The sequence below is a fragment of the Pecten maximus genome, chromosome 1 (genome assembly GCF_902652985.1).
Source record: "Pecten maximus chromosome 1, xPecMax1.1, whole genome shotgun sequence".
NCBI classification, from domain to species: domain Eukaryota; kingdom Metazoa; phylum Mollusca; class Bivalvia; order Pectinida; family Pectinidae; genus Pecten; species Pecten maximus.
The window spans coordinates 51,943,255-51,958,022 of NC_047015.1; the positions used below are offsets into that span (position 1 = coordinate 51,943,255).

Sequence of the window (14,768 nt, forward strand, 5' to 3'; positions counted from 1 at the left end):
TGGGGTAGTTGCCAGGTACTGACCGCAGGCCGGTGGTTTTGATCCGGGTACTCTGGGCTTTCCTCCACCTCCAAAACCTGCCACGTCCTTAAATGACCCTGGCTGTTAACATGACGTTAAACAAAAACAAACCAAACCAAAGTGGTCAAGGTTTAATGTTAAGCACTGTGTCATTTTTGTTTTGTTTCAGAGTTGGGATAGAGAAGCTGCCCGCGCAGCCAGGAAGTGGGGCCGGATGTGCAAGTATGATCGCCCAAGGAATGATAGGTACGGCGAGAATATCTTTTACAACAAACATAACATAAGTGAGCCTACCAGTGAAGTCACCATGGATGCGCTCGGAGTCTGGTCGAAAGAAAAGAATACTTTTGACTCACAGCAGAGTTGTGTAAAAACCCGATCCTGCGACTATCTAAAGGTAGGCTGCAATGGTTCGTCTGACTCAATATTATGAAAAAAACTTTGTCATCTCAAAGTATTTTTTTGGCATTTAAACACCTTTAAGTTGTTATATTTTTTGTTTTTGTTTTGTTTTTGTTGTGTATTGAATGTAGCTTAACACCGTATTGTCAACATTCTTCAATAAACAGGTAAATACGCTGAGAAATTTGTATGTAAATATATATACTGGTATATTTTCAGTTATGATAATTCAGGTTCTAATATTCGCTGAGTATTTATTTCCGCGTTATATATAATCACAGCCAATATAGCGATATTAAACCCAGCAAATATTAACTTAAAAGTATTCAACACCAACAGATGTGTCTCATAAAAATTCCTATATTATCAATTGAGAGGATGCTGCATATACGATGTGATACAAACCTATTGCATATCATTACTACAGATGGTGACCGCCAATGTTGAGAGCGTGGGGTGTGCCATAACCAAGTGTCCTGTCCTCAGGATTGGCAAGTCTCGTCGGCAACATAACGTCAACCTTGTCGCGTGCTTCTACACACCATTGTACGTATTGCACGTCCTCCTGTCGATTGAAGTTTCATTGGGGTCTATTATTTTGATATCTATCTTGGTTTTGTGATATTTCGGTCTAGGTACTTGGCCATATCCGTATATGTTGATGTTGCACTATATTTATCCTATAATCATGTTGAAGTTGTAGAATACTTATCTTAGTTATCGGAGAACATGGAATACTTATTCTGTCCTTGAGAGGTGAGACTGTTGAATACTTACTCTGTCCTTGTGAGGTGAGACTGTTGAATACTTATTCTGTCATTGTGAGGTGAGACTGTTGAATACTTATTCTGTCCTTGTGATGGTAGACTGTTGAATACTTATTCTGTCCTTGTGAGGTGAGACTGTTGAATACTTATTCTGTCCTCGTGGGGTGAGACTGTTGAATACTTATTCTGTCCTTGTGATGGTAGACTGTTGAATACTTATTCTGTCCTTGTGATGGTAGACTGTTGAATACTTATTCTGTCCTTGTGAGGTGAGACTGTTGAATACTTATTCTGTCCTTGTGATGGTAGACTGTTGAATACTTATTCTGTCCTTGTGATGGTAGACTGTTGAATACTTATTCTGTCATTGTGAGGTGAGACTGTTGAATACTTATTCTCTCATTGTGTGGTGAGACTGTTGAATACTTATTCTGTCCTTGTGATGTGAGACTGTTGAATACTTATTCTGTCCTTGTGATGTGAGACTGTTGAATTTTTATTCTGTCCTTGTGAGGTGAGACTGTTGAATACTTATTCTGTCCTTGTGATGTGAGACTGTTGAATACTTATTCTGTCATTGTGAGGTGAGGCTGTTGAATACTTATTCTGTCCTTGTGAGATGAGACTGTTGGGAACAACCAACCAATTGAAAAAATATATTTTTGAAACAGACCCTGTGTATAGAACGTTGAGCCAAGGATAAAATGTCTGGCAGCCACTGATTGGCCAGTATGTTATGAAGTGAGAAAATAGATATGTAGCCTGATAGGTAACTATCAATAAGAAATGTTGATATAAATTTCTTAAGTGCGATTGGTTTTTTTCCCAAAAGTTCACGTAATAATAGTAAACAGGTAAACATTTAAGATTTTTGAGAATTTTTACTGCGAAATTCACCTATTTTCAAAATGGCTACCCTGGAGAAAATTTGAGCTGAAGGACCCAACTTTTTTTGTTTGATTAGGTGTTATATCAGACCCTAAACTTTTGTTATAAACCATAATCGTCATATTCAATTCAAGAATTTGAAAGAAATAATCCAAAACGTTAACACTAAGGTCTATGGGAAAACAATTGGTTGGTTGGTCTCTACATGTTGGATACTTATTCTGTCCTTGTGAGATGAGACTGTTGAATACTTATTCTGTCATTGTGAGATGAGACTGTTGAATATTTATTCTGTCCTTGTGAGGTGAGACTGTTGAATACTTATTCTGTCCTTGTGAGGTGAGACTGTTGAATACTTATTCTGTCCTTGAGAGGTGAGACTGTTGAATACTTATTCTGTCCTTGTGAGGTGAGACTGTTGAATATTTATTCTGTCCTTGTGAGTTGAGACTGTTGGATAATTATTCTGTCCTTGTGAGGTGAGACTGTTGAATACTTATTCTGTCCTTGTGAGGTGAGACTGTTGAATACTTATTCTGTCCTTGAGAGGTGAGACTGTTGAATACTTATTCTGTCCTTGTGAGGTGAGACTGTTGAATACTTATTCTGTCCTTGTGAGGTGAGACTGTTGAATATTTATTCTGTCCTTGTGAGGTGAGACTGTTGAATACTTATTCTGTCCTTGTGAGGTGAGACAATTGAATACACATTATGTACTTCTGTGATTTTCAGTTCGCAATATTTTTTTCTTCCGAGACGAGGTTGTGAAATATTTTTTATTTGATGAGAGTGTTGTATTTTGATCCTTTATAACGTTGATGACACATCGATACATTGTTTAATTTTCTAATTTTCTAACTCTTTGTTGACATTTCTGTTTATCCTCTTCTATTAAGATGGTGATGGAGTTATCTTATTGTTTTATCATAGTGTGTTGATATTATGATATTTATCTATTTGATGTTTAACCTGTTTATATTGTCTCCTTGTATTGTAAGACAGTAGCGCATTGTTTTCCTTACGTGTTTACACTTCGGCGCTTCTGAGGTTTACGTAAACTCATCTTTTCTTTTGATATATATCATGTTTAGTACTAATATTTCTTGCATATTTCCCAATCGGAACACCTCGCCTCCGCATGTCAACGTAAGAGAAAATGACGAGGGGTTCCGATTGGCATATTTTCATTTTTTTTATAATCCAAACAGCATAGATGTGTCCCGAACGGAACCGTATATGTATGGAGCCCCATGTACTTACTGTAGAACCGGGTACAGTTGCAGAAGAGGTTTATGTTCCCGTAAGCATTGCAGTTACATACATATTATAAGGATTTAATCACTATGTCGTCACAAATACAATATTTTAAAGGTTGAATTTAATATTGGTTAGCCAGAATGATTTTTAGGCCAGGAGAAACATATAACTGAATTAGAAAAAATAATATTTCATAGTATTTTCCTTAAACGTCAAGCTATCGTTTATAATGTCATGTCAATGAAATAACATAGATCCGTCGTTTACATGATTGTTGATAAATTATCTGTCCATGAATCGGTAAAATTTTTTGACCAAGATGATTCTGATATTTCAGCATTTATGCTCGGTAATGTCAATGAAATTACCGAAAAAAAAATAAGTCAGACGTGGCTTAATATAATACTTAATATAGCAAAGCTTATCATGCCGATGTATATCAAATCTAAAAACACATTAAAAGCAAATAAGTATGTAAACTACAGTTGAAGTTCATTTCACTTAATTATACGTGTAGATTATGTTTGTAAATCATTGTCCATATATGTGAATTTCTTTATCTCTTAATATGTATTGATTTGTATATGTAAATGTTTTTGTAGAAAAAATCTCCATCTGAGGAGGAAATAAAGATTCATTCATTCATTTATTTATAGATCCGTCGTTTACATATTATGCATCTATACATAATATTTTAATCATCTATTTATTGCAGCCCCAGTAATACCCATGCCAAATATGGTTATAGAATTCGGTGATGAATATGACAAAGACAGGCAATCGAATGTAAACCATATCATAAAGGAAAGTAACCCAGTATCCAATAAACACGACACACCGGCAATGAATACGATAGAGAACGATGTCTCTCAAACCATCGGTGACCGACTTCCTGGCAGGAGCCTCGGGGACCAGGCAGAGCTTAGGAGGGGCAGGACCGTGACCCGTACCTACCGAAGACCAACATCCGGGCAATCAAACGTCGTGCATAGCAACAGGTTCCAGGAACTGACGTCAAGGGGTATGCCACATGCGCACTTGTTGTGATACATTCGGAATGATTAATTGCTAATTGATTGATACTTTGTAATTATCTTAATTTGTCCTATAAATGATATTAATCAATCATAGAAATAAAACATGCCCATGGTTGATACATAATGTTGATACTGCAAACTTGCATATTTAAGCGATAATCTCATTTTAGCGTTTTCACGTTGAATGAATTTCGCTAAATTATTTTCCCGCTAATTGTAGTTTACCTACATTGGTTTCTATGGCAATGATTGTTGGTGCGCCAATTCATAATTCCGCTTATCTGTTTTAATTTGGTTTTGAAGTAAAATGTGAGTGTGTCAAATTGGGTACCTTTATAAAATATTGAATGATGCAGAATGGCATGGTTATTGTGAATCGTTGTTTTTGATAATGAATTGCATTTTGCAAAATTCATAACCGTAACCGCTTTTGTTCTAGCAGGCATGATAATCAATAATTTGAAATAATGAAAAATAAATTAATATAGTAACGTGCTAATATTTTTCAACATTTTCATTGTTTATTTATTTATTTATTTTTTTGCAATTTATCCAAGGTTTCGGGTCAAAATCTTCATCAGGAATAATTTTATCTCTCAACACTCTGCAACACGTCTATCTTTGGATCTCAGACAAACAGAAAGCGTCATTTTTTGGTAACCGCAGGAAGAGATGCTAGACTGATGAAGGCGAATATGTAAAGCCCTTTTTCGAAAGAGATTCTTAAAATTGCACGTGTTTTAATAAGAAACAAACAATACTTTTAACTGTTATCAAAAATAATTTATTTGGGTTCTCCCCATATTACAAACAAAAACATGGGATTCTTGGAATGTACATAACAAACCAAAGCAGTTTCCTAACCAGTACAGACGTTTCGATACAAATCTTCTTCCGTGTATATTAATTTTAGTCTGGGCATATTTTTGGGATATGGAGGGTTATGCCAAAGTAATTTGCTTTCATTTTCCCCAATTGTATGTCATATCATTCCTGATGAAGGCTACGCCCGATAGCTTGGAATAAAAATGTATGACAATGTTTATTACTAATTTACCGTCAGTTGTGTTGCATGTATCTTTAATATAAATGTTTTTTATGTGTGTGATATTAACATATCTACCGTAACAGTTAAACGACAGGCTACCCGATCCCGATCCCGATATAGTCGGTACGACCCATACGCCGCCGAACGTCGGCGACGTCGGGAGGAAGAACGTCGACGCCAGCACGAAATGAGACGAAAACGACTAGAGGAGGAACAGCGACGTCGTCAAGAAGAGGAAAGAAGACGACGAGTACAAAATCAGGCATACCGTCGACGAGACGGACAAGGACAGGGGCCGGTAGAGCAACGAGCCCGAGGCAAGTTGTTCATGTAAACAACTGCTACAAACGAAGGATAATAGTCCTCTTTACCCGTTCATATGCTCCGGTATAGTACCGGAATACAGATTAGCAACCAAGCATAGTGATCGGGCATACGGTGTATACATACAGTGTATATAGAATAGCTAGTTGTTTGCGTTTTGTTGCATGTTTGTATGCTTTTATGCCTATGTGTATCGTTTTATTGTTTCTAGCAAATACCCCTTATGAAATGTATATCTATTGTGAACAAAGTATTACCATAAAAACAGCGAATTGTTGGTCCATAAATTGGCGATCCAATTAAAATTATATTTCGCATTACGTTTCGTTATGCAGTATCTGCAGTGTAGTGTAACGAGAGGTCTGATTTTAAACGTTTGCAATCATATTCTGTTGAACATTGGTTTGCCAGTAAATCGAAACCTACGTGGGGCAGTTGCCAGGTACTGACCGTAGGTCGGTGGTTTTTCTTAAATGACCCTGGCTGTTAATAGGACGTTAATCAAAATAAACCAAACAGTAACCGAAACCTTAAATAACATTCTTTATCTACTGAACTTTGGTTTGCCGGTTAATCGAAACGTTATATAACAATTTTCATCAATTAAAATTTGGTTTGTCAGTAAACCGGAATCTTGTTTAACAGTTCTCATCTATTTTTATAACTTATACTTTTAATATCTAATATTGTAGTTTTTTTCTCTGAAAGGCAAAGCACATTCTTTCCCTTATGATATTTCGTCCAAATGTTATATATGTTATACTTTAGTTTTGTTTCGTAGAGAAATGCTAGTCTGCTTAATGCGCGTACAGTAGCTGCCGTACTTGTTGTATGCTTTCCTTTGCATGACACAATATTATACCAGGGAGGGCTAACACATTATCTAAAAGGATTAGATTGTTTTCTAGCTCCCATGACTGAGATTTTGACTGAACTTGGCGATGGCGACGTTTTGGATGTTGTGTATGAAAACATTACTGAAGATGTAGCCAAAGATAGTACGGAAGTGTTAATTGAAGATGTGACTGAAATCCTAGCTGAGGATGACAATGAAGAAATCCTAACTGAAGATATTTCTAACGCCATTCCGCCGTTTGATCCTTATGCGGAAGAGAGACGGTTGCGAAACTTGGAACGAGAATTGCATGCGAAAATTCTTGAAATCCGAAAGAAGCATATGGAGTTAACAGCACAACGTCTTCAAAAAGAAGAAGAACCAAAAGAAAAAGGCAAGACAAGAGAACGTTGGTCCAAAAAAATAAAATGTACAAACCATCTGTGTTATAGAAAATAAGATAAGACATACCATTATTTAATTAACGGTACTGATATTAAAAATATGAAGTAGAAGTAGAGAGATATTACATTCTTGATTGATGGATTTCATTTTCCCGGAAAATCTATGATGAATTTTCATAATGAAGATCAGATTCTGTTCCAATTTACCTTATTGACAAAGAATAAACGAGAGAAAAAACAAACAAAAACAATCGTGATGCATAAATGTATATACAATTGCAATAAAGGAACTTTACCGAAAAGTGAAACTCGATTCGAAATATTTAATCCATGAAGTAGAACTGAAAGATTCACGTTCTTAAATATTGATATTTAAATTATTTAATGTAGTAATAACGGGGAAAATGCATATACGTAGATGCACGTTTTCTTTCACATATATGCCAAAACAAAATAAATTCTACTATGATGATTTTAGCTAGAGGTAAAAACACCCACTATTAATATCGAAATATTCTCCTTTTTTTCATTAAATACATAAATGCTGAGTATTATTAAATTAAAAACAAGTATAGAATTATCTATTTTCTCAAGATATTTGGTTTCAATACAACTCATATAGACAAGCCTGTGTTTTGCAAGCAATATGTATTCGTCTCTATGAATTAAGTGATTTTTTTCGATACACTTTATAAGTACTGTTAGTCCAGAATGTGTTACATTCCCAGGGACTGTAGTCGAGATAGCCTGGAATCCTATTCGAAGACCCGCGGTTAATTCAGCCATCGTTAGGTACAAAATGATTCATTGCTCTTGTGATGCCGCTCACAATTTGTGTAGTGTATCTTACAACAGAAATCGTCCGGAGCCACAAGTAAACATATCATGATTCGTTTGAACATATCATTTGATTAAACCTTTACGTGCGTGAAATTATATGCCAGAGTATAATTGATAGTAGGGAGGGCCGCCAAGGCTAAATGTAGCGTTGATGGTTGTCCTTGTATCCCAACGTGAGGTAAGAATGTTTACATCCTATGATTGTTGTATGCTTAGTAATTTATTTTGTGATGCGCTTGGCTTAGTTTTTATCCGCTTTGGCATGGCTGTGTAACTGCTCGTAGAACATAGTATTTACCAGTTTAGACCTTGCACTATACACTGCTTTAAATCATTTCATACCAGCAGCATGACTTGGTGGTATTAATACTTAGATTGCATGAAATAGTTTTTTTAATATCTATTTTAATATTTAACATGATAATGTACCTATACCTTAACTTATAATGACTATTTGATAAAAATACTGTAAAATTCTAAAAATTGAAACTTACTCGCTAAGATGTTCTTAGTTACGGCCCCTGAGGCTACTACCTGGAACAAGATTTGTCTCCCTTTCATCGCACATTTTAATAACGCCTCCTGTTTGTTATGAAATAGTTTAATTATTTTGAAAAGAATGTGTATACATAATAATGTTTAAAATAAATATAGTGAGATTTGGTTCATTTATTGCATACAATTCAGCTTCTTATGGGTAAGTTTAATGATGAAATGTGATATTTTGCCCATTTTTTTGTTTAAGGAATACAATATTTGCTGTTTGAATACATATAATGTTGAAAGATTGTGTTGTAGGTGAATTGTCAGACAACGACGAGTACTATCTCCTACAAATACATAACAACATTCGGACATCAGGGATAGCTAAACTGGTAAATGAATCAATGACATTTATACGGTGGAACAGAGGTGACATGAAAAATATATTTTTTATGTACTGCTAATTTTTTTTTTTATTTAGGCTGAAAAATATTTTTTCCTTCACGTGCTCACGTAAAAGTTTTACGTGAGCACGTTCTCTTATATGATATATATATAAGTACATGTATTATATTTTCAGTCTACATAAAACATAAAAAAAATGCCCTAACATAATCATCACTGTTCAGCCGTACATTTATGATATAATTTGACTGATTACAAAACACTGAAATGTTAAAAAAAAGTAGGGGGGGGGGGGGGGGGGGGGGGAGTGGTGTCTGTAGGATATCATTGTCTGCCCTGCATTAGAAAGACATTGTACATGTACATAGAGTTCCATATATATTAAATCTATTGATCAGGCTAGTACTGTTAATTTTTAATAGTACATGTGTTGTGATATTCGTTTGGTTTTCCTCCATGTTTCTTTAAATAAGCATGAAATCGTCGTTACTCATGATTATGGGAAAAAGTTAAATGGCTGGAGGTTCAAAAATTTAGTCCTTTTTTACCTCATTATTTCATTTTTTTTGTGTTTTTTTGCTATTTTTTCATCTTCGAGATTCTATCCACAATATTTCAGTATGTTCTCGCAAAGTAGGACAAGATGATTAAGGTCTAATTATTGTCATCACCAGGAATGGAGTAAGAGACTTGAGAAGTGGGCCAGATATGTAATTCGGTGTGACATAGAATACCCAGGACCTGCCTTCTGTTTCACTAATTTCGGAAAGATCGGATTGGTAAGATATCCCCCGTCCTTTAATTATATATTCAAATATATTGATACTTACAAGATACGTAGATTAATGAATGAAAGAATAAATAAAGTCGAACCTAGTTATCGCGAAGCCTTTGAGTTAATAGAGTTCAAGATAATGAATTAATTAGATAAATGAATTAATAGATAAATATAAGAATAAATAACTAAATATGTGGCATTAGATATACAAGCTCGCTGTTTATTTCGGAGCTCCAATAAAATGTGGTTTACCGATGCAACTAAACTGCTTCTTTAGTATGTTTGACGTACCGGAAACGAGATTGTGTGTCGTATGCCTGGAAGCTAGACATCTGTAAGCTGGGTCTTGTTTTAAATATATACGTATGATAATTATATAAACTGCGTGTTTTGATATTTCACGCACAGATATCATTTAAATAAAACGTAAAACTAAATTTTATACGTAATGAAACATTATTATATTGTCCAATCTGTATAAAAATCGATATAAAGGATGGAACGAGTGTAGTTTTCATGTAGTGTAAATATGTGGATTAAAGGAGGTGATTCTGTGTTTAATGCCTAGAAGCTAGACATCTGTTCTATATCGAGTTACACATATATGTTTTCTGAAGGTAATTTTGCCATTTTTAAAACACGTAAAAAGTTCATTCATGTGTAGGTGTTTCAAATTGGAACAGCAACATACATTTTTTTGGTCAGAGTTCCCTTTTTAACACTTACACATGCACACACTGAACTGTGTTCGGACATCACATCAGGAAATCATTTAATGTCTACTTATACAATGGTATCTTAGCTTTGTAGCATAGACTGTGTCTCGGACAGGTTTGGGTGGAGTGAGATTTATATAATTGTAAATATTTGCTTCAGGACCGGCCTATCTACAACATTGTGTATGACTGGAACGCTGAGGGAACAGCCTTATCTAATGAACTGGAAACAGGGTGTCGAACACCGTATGATAGATCCCTATGTAACCATCATCTAGTGGTAAGTCATCTACCTCATCTAGTGATGAGTCATCTGCTTCGTCTATTGATGATTTATCTACCTTATCTAGTGATGTGCCATCTACTTCACCTAGTGATGAGTCATCTACTTCTTCTAGTGGTGAGTCATCTATCTCATCTACTGATGCGTCATCTACTTCATCTAGTGATGAGTAATCTAGTGATGAGTCATCTACTTTATCTAGTGATGAATCATCTACTTTATCTAGTGATGAGTCATCTACTTCATCTAGTGGTAAGTCATCCATTTCATCTAGTGATGAATCATCTACTTAATCTAGTGACGAGTCATCTACTACATCTAGTGATGGATGAATCATCTACTTCATCTAGTGATGAATCATCTACTTCATCTAGTGATGGGTCATCTACTTCATCTAGTGATGGATGAATCATCTACTTCATCTAGTGATGAGTCATATACTTCATCTAGTGGTAAGTCATCTACTTCATCTAGTCGTAAGTCATCTAGTTTATCTGATAGTAAGTCATCTACTTCATGTAGTGGAAAATCGGTTGATTTCATCATTGTATGGTAGATAAGTCAACTCCATCATGTAGTTGTAAGTCATCTACTTCATCAAATTGTTAAAAATCTACTTCATCTAGTACATGTACGTAAACAGTACATTATCCACATTACCTACATCATTCAGTATCATCTACATTGTACTTCATCTAGGTATTGATTGAATCCATTATCTAGTGATAAGTTACCTACCTGCAGTGTCTTTCTTATCGCATTTTGCAAGTGTACCTTATCGTTACAGTTGGCAACAAATGGTTACAATAATGATACATAAAACAACATATTTATGCATATCTTGTTAATATTATTTTAATGTTTCCTCTGAGTCAGTTCAATCTGTGATTACTTTCTTACTTCTCTAGATGAACAATCGAGACATACGAGAAATGGCATGTGCGTCCTTAGACTGTGGTGGACAGCGCCAAGTCACCTGTATATATCAGTGAAAGATGTCACCTGGATTCCGTACGTCAATGTCTCTGGACGATCCGGATCAGTATTTATAATCCGGAGCGAGTTATAATGCAGACATCGATGGATCCATCTTATAGACTGAAACCAGTAACAACAGAAAGTGTACGAAGTTGACTCGGGATAGCATTATGGCGTGCCAACAGAATCATTCTGTAAAGGAATTGTATGTTTTAATGGCCGATATAAAGACAACAGTTTGTTTCCAGATTGTTCAGTGTGTCTGTGAACTGTCGAGAGAAACCGGGCCATCACGTGTCGTCTGCCAGAAATCTATAATATAAGCTTACACATTCCATGGAGACGATAGAAAAACATGCCATTACCATCCAGGTGTATATTGGCATGTAATATAAATTTAAGGCCACATAGCTATTATAACTTATTACAATAAGATAACAATGAAAATATTTGTTTACCACGTATTCCAATTGGCCAATAGTATCAAAACATTTGTATGAAAATATTTACGATAATATGAAACAATGACAGGTATATCAATACAATAGATCATATTAAAAAAGACTAAACGAGATAGAGAGAGACTGAAAAACACATCAGTTCGGCGAGGAACGATAACAAATGTCTTACTCGTTGAAAATATTACTTGCAATGACTATTTATATCAACATACCTCGACACAAATCCATTGTGTCTGTGTGATATTCTTAGATAACAATAGCTAGATATACTGGTAGAAGTATTGCTTTATCCGTAGTAAGATATCGTTAGTATTCATTAGATAGCTTTGTTGCTGTACATTGAGTTATCCACATATTTTAATTATCAGTGTGAATTTATGTTTTGCTGAGAAGTACTGTTTTATTTGGAGACATAATGCAAACATACATATTTTAGCAGTAATCTTATTTTAGCTGTTTTGAGCTACAAGCCTGCCGCGAAAATATGATTGTGCTGATTTCTGTATATTGTTTTCTATGACAAGTAATGTCATTGCGCCTAATCAACAATGCGCTAATCCGGTTAAATTCAGCTAAGCGCTGTTGTTTGTGCGCCAACATGATCGTGTTTACTGTATATAAAGGCCAGCTAAATGCATACTATATTGCAAGTGTACATTTCGATTGTACATTATTTATTTGGTGGCCGTTTGACTTTATGCTAGAATTTGATTACCTTTACCTGATGTTTACCTGTCGAAATTTCCTGTCATATGCGCTGCTCCCGAGAGAATACAGATATATAAATATGCGGTGTATGTATAAAAGCGGGCATGTCTTTAACGATGTTTAACTTGTAGTAAAATTAGTCACGTGTGTCCAAGTTATATGGAGTAAATGTATGTTGGTTCATACTGTAACATCTATTTTGAACAATAATTTCAAACAACACCTAGTAAATGTGTGAGATGTAAATGTTTTACCGTCGGTGAATTTGAAATATGTTTTCTGAGTGGGTCGTTGATATAATATATAATTTATATTTATATATATATATATTAAAGACTACTAGCCCTCTTGCATTTATATATGTTTGATATCGTATCATATTTTTTTTTTTTGGAAATATACCAACTTTAATGGATATAAAGCCTAATAAATGCATATTGTTTTAAAATCAAATACATTTTAATATGTTCGTAACGTGTTTGTTATTATTTCCGTCAAAACAATACTAAAGATACGTTCATGCTTTGTTTATATATATATATATTTGTTTTGATATTGCTAATTACGTGTAATACTTAAACAACATGTAGGCACTAAAGGCTATTAATCTCAACCCTAGATCAAAATTCAGTAATTCAAGCTATTGAAACAAAAACAAAACAAAAACAAACAGGCAGATTTACTTATGTATAACCAGCCTTAAAATAGCGTTAACGCTTTGAGTGGTGGACCTATTGCGCTAAAATATGACTGAGCTGTATATATATAAGAGGCCGCGGTGGCCGAATGGTTACGGTATCCCGACACTTTATCACTGGCCCTCCACTTCTGGGTTGTGAGTTCGAAACCTACGTACGTTGGGCAGTTGCCAGGTACTGACCGTAGTTTTCCCCCGGGTACTTCCGGCTTTCCTCCACCTCCGAAACATGGCACGTCCTTAAATGACCCTGGCTGTTAATAGGACCTTAAACAAAACAAACCAAGCTCTATATATAATTTCTGGTAGATCATGTGGGTGTAAACGCATTTTGCGGTGGACGAATTTAGTTAAAATATGATGGCGTTAACTAGCAAATAATATGGGTGTGCGAACTCATCATTGTGCCCACATGTTTAAATTTAATGAAGCGCTAAGATTAGCGTACGCCAAAACAAGTCAATATACAGAAATTCGTCATTGTATATGTTATTTCAATTTTCGGAAATATTTTTGACGTAAAGAAACGAAATGAGTATTTTTCAATTTGCTTCAAGCATAAACAAACGTCTTATGCATGGAACATATCAAATATGAACCCTGAATTACACGAGAATAGTTTGGGGCAAGTTTATCAACGTGATACGATGATCACATTAATTCATACTATACTAAGCTTCAAATTATATATTAAAAAAGACATTTAAAAGGTATGCTGTATAGATTCCTATACAGGCGTATATGATAAGTAAGAAATAACTGAAATGTTCCACATAGAATTACAGTTGTAAGTCATACATTGATATAAAGTACCTCAGGGATAGACTTTCGATAGAAACGTATCGTGATTATCGTTATGTTATCATGTACTCTTTTCATCTACGGACACAATCATCAGTCTCTACATTACAGATACAGAGCTTGAGGCAATTATATAATTATCATATATGGGCGTTGTCAGCCTCCACATTACAGAAACAGAGTGCGAGGCTATGGTATATCATCTATGGACACTATCAGCCTCCACATTACAGAAACAGAGTGCGAGGCTATGGTATATCATCTATGGACACTATCAGCCTCCACATTACAGAAACAGAGTGCGAGGCTATGGTATATCATATATGGACACTATCAGCCTCCACATTACAGAAACAGAGTGCGAGGCTATGGTATATCACCTATGGACACTATCAGCCTCCACATTACAGAAACAGAGTGGGAGGCTATGGTATATCATCTATGGACATCATCAGCCTCTACCTTACAAATTCAGAGATGGAGGCAATTATACAATTATCATATATGGGCGTTGTCAGCCTCTACATTACAGAAACAGAATGCGAGGCTACGATATATCATCTATGGACACTATCAGCCTCCACATCACAGAATCTATGGACACTATCAGCCGTTTAATTACATAGATAGAGTGG

At 35.2% G+C, this 14,768-nt stretch overlaps 1 protein-coding gene across 2 annotated transcripts in view; it reads left to right on the forward strand.

Annotated features, from left to right (window-relative positions):
- The window catches only part of LOC117337595, a 38,415-nt gene extending 25,311 nt beyond the window's left edge, over positions 1-13,104 (forward strand). The window contains exons 2-11 of one of the 2 annotated variants that reach the window (XM_033898646.1): positions 191-418; positions 851-969; positions 3,287-3,378; positions 4,051-4,356; positions 5,504-5,737; positions 6,653-6,973; positions 8,622-8,698; positions 9,386-9,490; positions 10,366-10,485; positions 11,397-13,104. In XM_033898646.1, coding sequence (XP_033754537.1) covers positions 191-418; positions 851-969; positions 3,287-3,378; positions 4,051-4,356; positions 5,504-5,737; positions 6,653-6,973; positions 8,622-8,698; positions 9,386-9,490; positions 10,366-10,485; positions 11,397-11,480 — 1,686 coding nt within the window. In that variant the 3' untranslated portion in view covers positions 11,481-13,104. The remainder of the gene's footprint in view (positions 1-190; positions 419-850; positions 970-3,286; positions 3,379-4,050; positions 4,357-5,503; positions 5,738-6,652; positions 6,974-8,621; positions 8,699-9,385; positions 9,491-10,365; positions 10,486-11,396) is intronic. The other variant, XM_033898656.1, reaches the window with a different exon arrangement.
- Positions 13,105-14,768: the final 1,664 nt, after the last annotated feature.